Source organism: Mus musculus, chromosome 2 (genome assembly GCF_000001635.26).
Source record: "Mus musculus strain C57BL/6J chromosome 2, GRCm38.p6 C57BL/6J".
Classification (NCBI taxonomy): Eukaryota; Metazoa; Chordata; class Mammalia; order Rodentia; family Muridae; genus Mus; species Mus musculus.
This window is the reverse complement of record NC_000068.7, coordinates 80,537,609-80,551,845: the sequence shown is the minus strand read 5'-3', so window position 1 is coordinate 80,551,845 and position 14,237 is coordinate 80,537,609. Positions and strand designations below refer to the sequence as shown.

The 14,237-nt window shown below is 39.5% G+C and overlaps 1 protein-coding gene and 1 pseudogene across 4 annotated transcripts in view; both read left to right on the top strand.

Annotated features, from left to right (window-relative positions):
* The window catches only part of Nckap1 (NCK-associated protein 1), an 80,671-nt gene that overhangs the window by 29,337 nt on the left and 37,097 nt on the right, over positions 1–14,237 (top strand). For all 4 annotated transcript variants that reach the window (NM_001355411.1, NM_016965.3, NM_001355410.1 and 1 more), the window contains 7 exons: positions 2,879–3,016; positions 3,897–3,945; positions 6,700–6,856; positions 10,327–10,383; positions 11,240–11,336; positions 11,621–11,727; positions 13,610–13,742. In NM_001355411.1, the coding sequence (NP_001342340.1) occupies positions 2,879–3,016; positions 3,897–3,945; positions 6,700–6,856; positions 10,327–10,383; positions 11,240–11,336; positions 11,621–11,727; positions 13,610–13,742 (738 nt within the window). The remainder of the gene's footprint in view (positions 1–2,878; positions 3,017–3,896; positions 3,946–6,699; positions 6,857–10,326; positions 10,384–11,239; positions 11,337–11,620; positions 11,728–13,609; positions 13,743–14,237) is intronic.
* On the top strand, positions 1,402–2,125 carry Gm13689 (predicted gene 13689; annotated as a pseudogene).

Here is a 14,237-nt window from a genome sequence, read left to right as displayed (position 1 = left end):
GACAAAGTGGTGAGTCCCTTGGCAAAAGTAGTGCCAAAACCAGAGCAAAGGACCAGAGTGTTTGAGTCTTGGTCGCTGTTCTCTTTGTTAACTGAACCTTCAAACAATACCATGTTTATATTATGCTATAATTTTTCTTGGTGTTCAAGAATTTTCCCAATGTTTTCTCTCATGAAAATCTGAAGATACTTTTTCAGTTTGGTTTCTTTGCATACTGTATGAAGTAGCTTGAACATTTCATATCTGAAAACCATGGGCTTAAAATATCCAAAGTCTAAAGCACTTCCCTTTTGAGCACTGTCCTGACAGCACATGTGGAAAATTCCCCTGCCTCATGCTCAGGTCGCTGTGAGAACACAGCTCCCCAAAACTGTTATACAAAGTTGTGGGGAGCGTTTGCCGCTTCTCTGGGGCAGTGAGGGGAGTCTGCTTGGCAGGCAGAGTCAAGGCCTGTCAGGGCCTGTTGGCAGATTTCTCACCTTGCTGAGGCATGGAACGATAAGAGGAGAGATGCACTTGAGGCTCAAGGCAAGGAGCTGAAGATGCTGTTGACTTTGGTGGAAGGAACAGGGAATTTTTTTGTGAGAAAAAATGTCTTTGTGTGTATTTTTCTGTTAGCTGTGGCTTTGCTTCCCACAGTACTGCAGTATAAGAAGGCTATGAGAAATGCACTGGTGGCTGGTGTGGTACTGGCCTGCCGCCCTCCCATACTGTCTCTTGCATCTTTTTTCTGCCTTTCCTATAATCATCCACACTCCCACCTCAGAGGACTGTCCGACTCTGTACTGGCCCGGCTTGGGGTGCAGTTCATAAAGTGCCTCCGTAGTGAGCATAAACTTACGTGTGTACCTGTTTTGCTAGTCTTCAGGAAGGAGAGTCAAGATCAGAAGTTTGTCATCTTCAGCTACATAGTGAGGTGAGGCCAGCTTGGTATATGTGAGACCCTGCATACAGCATCGAACTACAAGGAAACCCTGTCTCTTAGGAGGTGGAAGAGTAGGACTAGCCTCCCAGATTATCCTCTGACTTCTGTGGCATTTGTCTGTATTCACACAGATGAATTTCTGTACATATAAAGCTGCCAGAAAAAGGAAGGAAGGAAGGAAGGAAAACAGACAGACAGGCTAAGGCATGTGATCAGAGTCCTTTTAGCAAGAATCATTAGACATTTAAGAGTTCAGCACTCTTTCAGAAATAAATAATAAACGAAGATTCCTGAAGTTGCTACACATTTTAACCTTTCAAGAAATAACGAAGCCAGGCGTGATTGCGCACCCCTTAAATCCCAGCACTCAGGAGGCAGAGGCATGCGGATTTCTGAGTTCGAGGCCAGCCTGGTCTACAGAGTGAGTTTAAAAAAAAAAACAAAAAACAAACAAACAAAAAAAAAAAAAACGAGCACCTGCTCAGTGCGGGCCGCTGTGCGAGAGGTGGCGAAGGCCGTGGAGCCGCCATGGTGTCGGCCACACTGGGCAGCTTGTCGAGCTCTGCGTCCCTGGCCATGGCCGAGCTATGCCAGAACACCCTGGAGACCTTTCTGGAGGCCTTCAAGCTGCTGCTCACCTACACCGACAACATCCTGAGAAAGCCCAGTGATGAAAAATACAGATCCATCCATATTGGGAACACAGCCTTTTCTACTAGACTCCTGCCTGTCAGAGGAGCTGTTGAGTATTTATTTGAAATGGGCTTTGAAGACGGAGAAACGCATCTTATTTTTCCTAAAAAAGCTTCAGTGGGACAGCTACAGAAATCCGTGATCAGATTGCCATAGAGAGAAGCAGCAGGTTGGATGGATCCAGTAAGAAGGTGGAATTCATTCTCTCAGCACCCTGCGGCTGCCAAGCTTCCTCTGGAGCAGCCTGAGACCCTGCTGGGTTAATGCAGCCTCAGGAGACCACACAGGGCGGCTGCCAGGCCTACCCTCTGCTCCGCTCCAGTGGTTGGTGGAGATTCAGCCACCTTAGAAGTCCTTCAGTCCAACATTCAGCATGTGCAGCTCTGAAAACCCTGTCCTCCAGGAGAGAGCAGTGACTTACATCCCAGTCAGTGAACTAAAGAGAAAATCTCAAGAAAAGTTAGTTATTCAGAGCTAGAAAGGTAGATAATTGATTTAGTGCTAAGTTTGCTTCATTGCTAGATAGTAGTGCCTTTAGCTATGTGTGCACACTATAAATACATAACTTAGACCTATATGGGTTTTTAAGAAGCATAACAATAATGGACATATATTTGCTTTTTTTAAAAAGTATTTTGTGGTAACAGTAATATAGAAATCTTTCTATCCTAGCCTTTTAAGTATACAGTTCATTCTATTGAGTACTTTTCTGCTGCTACATGACCCTTATGACCATCCTTCCTTTTGTTATATAAAATGGAAAACCTACTCAATGAATGGTTATGCCCTGCCCTTCGATAACTCCAAAAGGAAAAAAAAAAACATGTCAGGTTGGAGAGATGGCTCAGTGGTTAGGAACATCGCCTGCTCTTCCAGAGGACCCAGGTTTAATCCCCGGCACCGTGCCTGTAGCAGCTAAGACCTGTAAGTCCAGTCCTAGGTGATCTCACACCCAGCTTGTAGATCTTCTCAACTCTATAAGCATCAGGCACACACATACATGTATATGCAGTCAAAACACCCATACGGTAAATATATAGTTTTGCTTTTTTACAGGCAGTAACATGATTTCCTGAGTGTAGCTCTTGTCCAGTAATATCAGCTGTAACTTTTATAGAATTTAAAACCAAAGGAACAGTTGTAGAGGAGACTTGTGACCCATTATAGGGAGTAGGGTTGAAATCAGACATGCACAGACCTTAAAGCGGAAGTCTCAGCAAAACAGAAGCACTCTATTCAACTTCCTTTCTGCTTTCTTAGTCTCTTTCAGATGCGCTAATTTCTCTTCAGATGGTGTATCCTAGACGGAACCTTTCAGCAGACCAGTGGAGGAATGCCCAGTTGCTGAGTCTCATCAGTGCACCCAGCACAATGCTTAATCCTGCGCAGTCGGACACTGTATGGCTCCGTTTTACTTTTATAGTCACTTATCACTTAAACAGTGTTAGTCCAGTTTTCTAGTTAACATTAGCCTTTCAGGTTTATTATAAAATGTGCATAAAAATAATGCAGGGTTTAAATTTTTTTCTTAGCTCTCAGAAATTGGAGGTTAATATAAGCAACCATTTCTTTGGGGGCTGCTGAGGTGGCTCAGTAGGTAGAGGCACTTGCCACCAAACCTGACAGCCAGAGTTTGATTTCCAAGACCCAGGCATGATAAAAAGAAAGAGGCACATATTGTGGCATGCATGTCTATAGAAATAAATGTAATTTGTAAGAAACTGTAAAAAAATTGCTTCTATCATGGTACAGAAATTTGAAAATACAATTATAAAGAAAAAAAGCAGAACTATGTCAAGTCTTACCAGTTAGAGAAAGTCATTGTTACAGTCTGTTAGATTTCTCTTTCAAGTGTCTACATAATAATGTAGTTATTATGATTACAGAAAATGCACACAGACCATTGGTTCACTTGGGCGGGATACAGAGCATCTAGGCACAGGATTCTGTTTTCACATGATTAAAATAAATTTGAAAAAACTTAAACTCCTTTTATGAGCTTGAGAAATTTTTGTCATTTGCCAGAAGACAGTTTGGCTGTGGTGTTGTTCAAAGATGGTTGAGGGTATGCAAATGTGAAATACTACAACAGCTCATTGTCCTCTGCTGGCTACAGTTTAAGTAATTATTAAATTTTTACCCAGTGTCTCAAATTTCCTGTGGTATTTGAACAAGAATAGAAGAGTAAGAATTCTTTGGAGCTTCAAAGAGGCAAAGTGACTAAGGAGGAAATTAGTAAAGAGTTTATGTTAAGCGCAGATTGTCTTCTCTTTTTAAGATGCCTTGTGAATATCTCTCCTTGGATGCAATGGAGAAATGGATCATCTGTAAGTAACCGAGCTAGCTAGGGCTGTCTCTTGTGTTTAAGCTTTAATGAGGGAATGCCTGTTTCTGCCTTAGCTCTGCCCTTCACCCTGCAATGACACCTGTGTGCTTTACCTCAGATATTCCTCATACAGACCCATCTGACACAGGCAGAGAAATGAGGACTCTAAAGTTAGGTCACATAGCTCATTAGTGACAGAGAGACCAAGGAAGAGCTAAGGCCAAAACTCAGGAGCACTTTCAACACTAAATTTCTCCTTTTAGTCATATGTTTTTAATGTCACAGGTATTTCGTTAAGTTTTAACTTAAACGTGATAAATGACTTATTTTTTTGGTAGTTTGATAGATGCATGAGGGATGAAATTACTGTTGTGTGCTTTAAGCAGCTCACAAACTGGAACAATATATGACGTAATAAAGAATGAGAGTTGACGTATAATATGTAGTCAGATTCCTTCTTCCCACTGCGCACTACCAGAGAGAAGAATTTTGAATAATTTGTGCTTTTTTTCTTGATGTATTGCCTTTGTAAACTTTTTATTATAGCATGGGGGTTCTCTCAAGCTTCCTAATACTGCAACCCTTTAGTATAGTTCCTCGTGTTGGTGTTGGGGTGAATCCTAACTATAAAATTATTTGGTTGCTACTTCATATCTGTAATTTTGCAACGGTTATAAATAGTAATGTAGGGCTGGTGAGATGGCTCAGTGGGTAAGAACACTGACTGCTCTTCCAAAGGTCCTGAGTTCAAATCCCAGCAACCACGTGGTGGCTCAAAACCATCCGTAAAGAGATCTGACGCCCTCTTCTGGAGTGTCTGAAGACAGCTACAGTGTACTTACATATAATAAATAAATAAATAAATCTTTAAAAAAATAAATAGTAATGTAAATTTCTAATATGCAGGGTATCTGTTATGCTACCCTGTGAAAGGGTTGTTCCACTCCCATGAGAACCACTGTTACAGTGTTTCTCCAACTATAGCGAAGAACTATTTTTTTAATACCTGTGATATGATACATTGGTGAAATAGTGAATGAAATTTCTTACCAGCAAAACAAGTATTAGACATAAAAGCCCAGAATTTTGTTATATATGGCTTAATCTAAAAATTAGATATTATTAAGTTTGTACTTAAAATGACTACAGATTTTGAATACTATAAACTTATATACAATATCTCATTATAGACTGAAACTGCAATAACACTAACAAATGTGGAAGGAATTTAGTAGTACATTCTACCTGTACTTAGGCATTTTAGCTAATTTTGTTACTTCTTAGATTTGCAATAGTAATATTTTTTTCTAGGAAGATAGTTTATATTTCTATGCTTTTGAAGTATTGATTTTTGCTTGATTATATAATGATTCCTAGTTTTTACTTTCTGTTCATATCTGTGATTGAAGAATTGAGTTGAATAGTAAGCATTGTTAGCTGAGTGGACAGCTGTTTGTTTTAGTTAGGATTTCTATTGCTGTCATAAAACACCACAACTAAAAGCAACTTGAGGAAAAGGGATTATTTCAGCTTACATGTCCTGATTAAAGAGGGAAGTCTTGGCAGGAACTGACTCAGAGCCGGATGGGTGCCTATGGCTTGTTCAGCTTGTTTTCTTATAGCTCCCAGGACCACCTGCCCAGGGGTGGCTCCACCCACAGTGGGCTGTACCATCCCACTTCAATCACTAAGATAACCTACAGGCTAACTCACAGCTCTGTCTTATGGAGATATTTCCTCACTTGAGGTTCCCACCTGTACACGGGCTGTGTAAAACTGACATACAACTAGCCAGTACTTTACAGTCCAGTTTATTTTTTAAATGGAAATGATTATTTTGTGAAGCAGGAAAATCTCAACAAAAGTTGAAACTTAGTGTGTATGTTGCAACTACTACTGAGTAAATGTTGAGTGAATGAACAATGAGGTTCTCTGTCTTGGTGTAGAAGGCTGGAGAAGGCATTTACAAGCATAGTGGTATTATACATTTGGATAGGGTTTCCAAATAGGGAAACAAATGTATATAGGGAGCTAAATACATTGCAAGAATATTGAATTTCAATATTTGGATGCTTCCTTTCTTTCTTTTTTTTTTTTTTTTTTTTGAAACAGTCTCCTGGCCTAGCCTTGGCTAACCTGGGACTCATGCAGACCAGGCTGGATTTGAACTCACTGCCTGCCTGCCTGCCTTTGTTACTCTAGTAGTACTGAGCTTTCACTCCCTCACCTGTAAAAGAATGACACTCTCTTGTCTACTGTGCAGGTTAATCATGTGAGGTAATATGTGTGCAAAGATTAATAAGGGAGAAGCAGCTGAGACAAGCAAAGCTGTTACCTTAGCATTTCTCCTGGCGACGAGAAAAGTTGATTGCTTTTATTTTTCAGTTACTTTAACAGCAGTAATGATTACTGTATTGGGTGTTAATTTTTGATCTTTTGCTTAAACTAATGTTTTTAATGCTTCATTAAAAAAATATCATTTGTAACTCCACCCCTCAAAAAGGTATTTTTGTTCCTTTAGTGTGGCTTCAAAGAACTTACTTTGCAGAATATAGAAAATCATAATAAAAGTTTAAAGTATTGTTTGCACACACACATACACGTGCCTGTATGTATGTATGTATTACATTATGAATCACTAGCGAATGAACCTCCAGTGATGGAGGTTGTTGCCCATTGTAGAAAGCTACAGTGTAACCAAAGGAACTTGTCTGTGCAGTACTTGTAACTTGTCCTTGTTTCTCTTTGTTTGAAGTTGGCTTTATTCTGTGCCATGGGATGCTAAATACGGAGGCTACCGCACTGAACCTTTGGAAGCTAGCTCTTCAGAGTAGCTCTTGCCTCTCTCTCTTTCGGGATGAAGTTTTCCACATTCACAAAGCTGCAGAAGACTTATTTGTAAACATTCGGGGGTATGGTGTTTTCAGATTTGTTCATTTTGGGGGGAGGAGGTGGTGAATGAAATGTCTTTAGTAGCATAGGTTTTGGGGTTAGAGAGTTGATCACATTGTACAGGAAAGTTTGGCCTAGACTGTCTTACTTTGGTCCCAGCAATTTGCTTTTAACAATATCCTGATAATAGTAGAAATAATATTCTTTTTTTGTTTGTTTGTTTGTTTTGGTTTTGGTTTTTTCGAGACAGGGTTTCTCTGTGTAGCCCTGGCTGTCCTAGAACTCACTTTGTAGACCAGGCTGGCCTCCAACTCAGAAATCCGCCTGCCTCTGCCTCCCGAGTGCTGGGACTAAAGGTATGCGCCCAGCTAGAAATAATATTCTTATAGATAACTTTACTAATTACAAATATTTACAGTTTCTCACCTTTTTGAAATTGGTATTCTAGAGAAATACGTCTTCTTTTTATTCAGACTTAATTTTATTCATAAATATTGCTAAAAGTAAAATATAGAGTGTATTACCCAGCATGGTGGCTTATACCTTTAATCCCAACACTCAGTGGACAGAGGCAGGTACGTCTCTGACCTTGAGGCTAGTTTGGTCTACAGAGTGGGTTCCAAGTCAGGCAGGGTTTCACAGAAAACCTTGTCTTGCCCCATTCCTGCCGCAAAAAAAGAGAACAGAGTGGATTTATAAAAGCATTTGAAACAATCCCAGATGTCATTGAATCGTGCCTAACAGTCACAGAAGCCTGATCATAGCCCTGAGGGATCATGGTTCTCGAGAGCAGATTACACCCAAAGGACGTAGAGTCACTCAGTCTCTGCAAAGCGAATACTTTTCTCATTTGTGGCTATCTTTCTTTAATAATGACATTTCTCTTGAGGCCCTGTAGCCTCTATGTGAAAAGCCACATTGAGTTCACATGTAAGAGCAGTCATACGATCTTTTGAACTGAAGAGCAGATAAAATACCCTGTAGCTACATGTGCTGGATATAGTAATTTTAAAAAAAGAGAAATTTGTATATATTTCATGTCCAATTTAGTATTGCATGAAGTTGAGACAAAAATGAAGCATTTATTGGTTGCTAAAAAATAACAATGTGGTTGAGTAGTGGCCTTTTTTAGTTCTAGTACTCAGGAGGCAGAAGCAGGCGAGTTTCTGTGAGTTCAAGGCCAGCCTGGCCAACAGAGGAAGTTTCAAGACAACTAGGGGACATAGAGAATCCCTGTCTCCAAACAAATAAACAGAAAAAGCCAAACAAACAAAGGGGGAAAGAAAAGTGTGTGTAACACTGACAGTTTGAGGCAGCATGTATTTCAGTGGTCATTGAATTACCCTGAAATGCAAACTGAACACAGGTTCTCTGGCATCACTGTTTAAAGTAGAAAAAAATAGTAGTTTGTTCTGTGTACCCTGAGCGCTTTGTTGTTTACATTTCCAAACATAAAAATAAGGTCTTAGGGGTATGGTTCAGTGACCTTGTCTGTGAATCTCCTGAGTGGTCATCACCTAGGTCAGGGTAGGATGTCTGTCTTCACAGATGAGCCTCGGAGGCCTTGGGCACCACTGCTCGTTCTATTGTTACCCCTGAGCAGCCACTGTTCTCACTTCTGTCACCATATACTCATCAGGAAAACAGTTGCCTTTCTGCTTTTATTGTGTTGAGATTGTAAACGATAACATTTGTATTACATCTTAATATGTTAACCACTACTTTTTACAATCTCTTAAATATATGGATATTTTAAACTAGTGCATTAGTGAGGGTTTTCATTGCTGTGAACAGACACTATGACCAAGGCAACTCTTACAAAGCACAACAATTATGTGGGGCTGGCTCACAGTGTAAGAGGTTCAGTCCCCTACCATCACGGTGGGAGCATGGCAGCCTGCAGGCTGACACAGTGCTGGAGGAGCATCTTGATGTAAAGGCGTCAGAAGGAGACCGTCTGGACTTTCACACTGGGTAGAGCTTGAGCACAGGAAGACTCAAAGCCCACCTACATAGTGACTCACTTTTTCCAAGAAGGCCACACCTACTCCAATAAGGCCATACTTCCTAATGCCGCCACTCCCTATAAATCTTATTTAAACCACCATAACCAGTTAGTGTGTTTATATTCAGTGAACTTATGTATGATGTAAGTCTAGTGATACCACAAAACGAGTTATCTTTATTCTGTTTAAAAATAACAGTTGCATTTTATTTTTATTTTATGTGAATGAATGTTCTGCATGCATGTCTCTCTGCACTGTGTGCATGCTTGTGCTCAAGCAAACCAGAAGAAGGTACTGCACTCTCTAGAACTAGAGTTAAGGAGAGTTGCTTAGTTGTTAGCTGCCATGTGGGTGTTGGAAACCAAACCCAGTTCTCTTCAAGAATAGCAACTACTCTGAATTGCTGAAACATTTCTCCATCCTGGTCCTAAGTGTTGTTTGGCCCCACCCTCTCCTCAGCCTGCTTGGTTCCTTCCTTTCTTTTTCCTTTTTGAGTTATCAGTCACATTAAAAAAGGTCACATCATAGTCAAGTTAGGAGTATGAGAGTGTATTAATTGCAAGGGCCTATATTACATGTTCTAGACAGTCTCTCAAATTAAAAAGTGTTTATACATAGAAATTGGGATTCATTTTGGTGTAAATGGCTCAGCTAAGTTGTCAAGGATATGTTTTTCCCCCTGTTACAAATATTGAGTTCTTATCATTAGTTTTCATGAAATTATATGTTATTTCTTTATTTATTGACATGTTTGTTTTAGTGGTACATCTGAACTAGTTAACATTGGAGTTCTGTTTCTTTTACTTTTTATTAGAAGGTGCTTTTGTATATATGTATGTGTGTGTATATATACGTACATATATATATATATACACACAAATATATATATATACATATATACACACACATGGATAGATGAAAGATATATATGTAGAGATGTTTGTCATACATATACACATATATAGTACCTAGTATGTAAGAATAAACCACAGTTCTCTCTCTAACCTGAGTGCTTTCCTGCCTTAGCTTTCTGTGTTATGGAAGCCCTGCACTCAGTCGCACTGCTGGTTTCTCATGCACACCCTTGTAGAGTTTGCCTGTGTTACGAGTGACCTGGCTAGTATCAGAAGCAATCATTCTTGAATACTTTGGTGCTTGGAAATGACTTAATTGCATCAAAGGAAATTTTAAAAATATCTAGAGCTTAAGAAAATAATAAAGTCTAATTAAAGTTTGCATTATGAAGTTTCATTTTATTTTTGGATTTACTGTAACTGATATTGTTCTAGGAAGATTTGCATTGAGTATCGGAAGTACTAGAAAATACATTTGAGATAGACATCACCCATCATTTCCTCTGTAAACCATTGTTATTGATGAAAATAAGGATTTCAAGTGACTTTTATTATTTCGCTTATTCTTTTTGTCTTTCCTTTCAAATTAAGTTTAACAAGCTTTATTTATTTTTTTTTTTTTGCGCACAGCTACAATAAACGTATTAACGACATAAGAGAATGCAAGGAGGCGGCTGTATCCCACGCGTGAGTACTTGTATTTGTGAGGAACTTCTTCAAACTTTACTTTGTTAATGACGTAGAAGTGTACGAGATGAGAACTTTGAATTGAAAGAAAAGTAAGTGTAATAAAATCAAGAAGTGTAATAAAATCAAGAAGTTCCACTGAAAGGGCTCTAGTTATTATCTGTGTAAAGAACGTTGTGCGTGTGCTTGGTTAGAGTGGGCATGGATGTGTGCCGTGCTTGCAGCACAGTACATAGGTTGTGTTCAGAGGAGGAAATCTGGGGGAAGCTGATTCTGGCCGTCCACCGCATGGGTTCTGGGGATCACACTCAGGTGGTCTGTATGAATGCAGGCACTATGATTAGCTGTCTCTGTGGGCCCTAGCTGGCCACTCCTCCTGCCTGCCACTGTGTTCCCCATAGCAGTGCTTTCTGCACGTTGTGCTGACTGCTGTATAACCTCATGGACATTGTTACATTCTTACCCTGATGCCGACAATGTGAGAATATAACATTCTTTCAAAAGCATGTTAGCTCCATGTCTTTCTCCAATTTCATATTCTTAAATGAGTGAATATATTAGAAATTAGTGGTTTTGAGACCTATACCCAATTTACCAACTTTCTCATGAAATAATTAAATATATCAATTTAGTGGTTATATGGATGATTATTTATCCTCCCATGAACTTATATAAGAGGAAATGGTGATACTGCCTAACCCATCAGTGTTTCTTCAAGGCAGAGAAGATAGGTACCATTTCCATAGACAGCAAATCGCAAGTTGGAAATGCTCATTCTTGGTCCGTTACCACTCCCTGCACCTACACTGTCTACCCAAGTGAAGCACAGGTGACACGCTGATATCTTTCCCTACAGCGGCTCAATGCACAGAGAAAGACGCAAGTTTTTACGGTCTGCACTAAAAGAACTGGCCACTGTCCTCTCTGACCAGCCTGGCCTGCTTGGTCCCAAGGTAACTGAGTGATAGTTGTACCCTATCCGCCCTGTAAAGCATGTTTTCTGTATGAAATTTGCCCAAAGTGGTAGCCAAGAATGCATTTGCTGGCTTGAGGCTCGCATCACACTTCTGTCTTTCCTTAGTTCTTACGTGTGTGTTCATCTTTATGTGAACTGCTGTGTGCTGTCTTGATCTGAGTGGCTCTTTTACATTTGGTGTTAATTCTTTGTCAGGGACTTTTCACATAGAGCAAGTTTTCAGTTGTTGAGTAATGAGTTTTGTTGATTTGTTTTCAATAGGCACTTTTTGTTTTCATGGCGTTATCTTTTGCCCGTGATGAAATTATCTGGCTGCTCCGTCACGCGGACAACATGCCAAAGAAGAGTGCAGATGACTTTATAGATAAGTAAGTGTCACATTGGAGCACCGTCCATTTCCTGCTTATTTTGGTTGATGGGTCATGAGTCTGAGAACATGTATTAAAGCAAAGGTGTTTTAAAAACTCTTTGGGGTTCTTTATATTTATAATGGAATACATCTGGGCAATATAGCCTTAATGATGTAATTAGAGTGCAAAATCTCTAGGACTTAATATTTCTAATATCATAGTGATAAGAAAGTTGTTCTTTGGCTCTGCCCAATAATATTTTCTATGCATTTGGTCCTCAAAATTATTTCTACATGAAACATTAAGTAAAAATCATTAATGGTCTCATTGTCATCAGTGTATCATTTGAAATATCTTCTCTTAGTCAATGGTTTCTTATTCAGAGTTAGATAGTTAAAAATAGAAATAAGCACAAACTGAAAATATTATTTCTTGTTATTATTCTCTGACCAATTTTTAAAAAAATATATATATATGAGAAGTAAAAATCATACTTTCATTTGAATATTCTACAACTATTTCTATGATTTTATTGCTATAAAAGAATTTTAAAAGGAAGTAATTGACATTAAAAATTAATGGCCTTGGGCTGGAGAAATGACTCAGCAGTTAAGAGCACTGACTGTTCTTCCAAAGGTCCTGAGTTCCAATTCCCAGCAACCACATAGTGGCTCACAGCAATCTGTAATGGGCTCTGATGCCCTCTTCTGGTGTGTCTGAAGACAGCTACAGTATATTCATATAAATAAAATAAATAAACCTTTTTTTAAAAAAAAAAGTAAGAAAAGAGACAAAAGTAGGTTGCCTGGGTGTGGTATTCTACACATATACTCCCAGTTTGTGTAATTCTCAGCACTTAAGAGGACTGTCTGGAGTTTGAGGCCAGCCTGGACTACATGGTGAAGGCTACACAGCAAAGACAATTCTCCCCCCTAAGCCCCCCCCCAAAAAAATTAATGGCCTTTCTTAGGGGAAAAGTTTTAGAAATAATACCAAAAACTAGTATTTTCTGTGATAACAGTGTGTAGCTGTCTTTGACTACTTTATGGATTCTTTGTTCTTCCACTCTTCTCTATATTTTTTCCCACCTTTTCAACACCCTAACACTAGATAGGAGAGAAAAAGAATAGAAAGGAAAGGGGGCGACATTATTGTTAGAGTACTTCCTGCTGATTATGGTGTTGAGTTGCTTGGGACAAATTTGATTTTCTCTGTCAGGATATCTAATTCTAATTATTTCTTCTTCTTCTTCTCCTTCTCCTTCTCCTTCTCCTTCTCCTTCTCCTTCTCCTTCTCCTTCTCCTTCTCCTTCCTCCTCCTCCTCTTCTACCTCTTCTTCCTCCTCCTCCTTCTCTTCCTCTTCTTTCTTAGTTTCTTGTGAGGGTTTTCCTCCCATTTTTTTAATTGTTTTATTTATTTACATTTCAAATGTTCCCCCTTCTCAGTACCCCCCCCCATATTTCTTCACAACCACACCCTCTCCCCACCCCGCCCAGGCATCTGATGTCCCTAGAACATCAATTGTCTACAGGATTAGACACATTCTTCTCCCAATTTGTGTGACAACGTAATGAATTATGACCAACAGCAAACAACCAACAGCCCCACCCTTCTTGGTATGCTAGCATTTAGATATCCTCTGAAAATTCCCCAGAATTCCAGACATCACATAGTTGTAGAAGGTATCTGCAGTTGGCACTGTCAGACCCTTACTAGAGCACAAGGCAAATCATAGTCACCTGCTGTGGACAATCTGAAGCAGCCTTAAATCCCATACCTAGGATTAAAATGAAAACATATTCTTAAAGTATTTCTCTCTCTCTTTTTTTTAAAGAAACCAAAATTCTCACTACAGCAATGAACTTATTATCTGAAACGTTTCTTTTGACTTTTCACAAAGGCACATTGCTGAGCTAATATTTTACATGGAAGAGCTTAGAGCACATGTCAGGAAGTATGGGCCTGTCATGCAGAGGTACTACGTGCAATACCTCTCTGGCTTTGATGCTGTTGTCCTCAATGAACTTGTGCAGGTAAGAAGTCTCCTAATCTTCTTTATTCTTCGCTTACTGCTTGTTGAGTAATTGATTTATAAACTACAATCATGTACCAAATGATGTAAATAGAAATCAGCTGTGGTCCCAGCTCCCAAAGAGATCTCTGTCTACAAGTGAAGACACAGGCACTTACGTAGTTGGTATTTCATATGAGTTTGTACAACTTGAGAATAGACGTGATAAAGACTTCAGTTCCTCATTTCCAGGGTGAATAGGTGTGCTGACCAGATTCTAGAGGGCCTTGCAAAAGAGCCTAGTTATAAGTCAGGACTTGGAAAAGTCTTGGTGGCCTAGTATGGATGAACCATTGGTACAGGCCAAGGAGAAGCAGAGCAGAAAGAAGAATTGCTGCAGTATGCTAGGTGGATACTGATGAAAGCCTGAGCTTGCACAGTGGCTGGGTAGCAGTGGCTGAGTTGACAGGCAGTCTAGTGGGTGATTATTAGACTGAATAACAACAAGGACGAGATG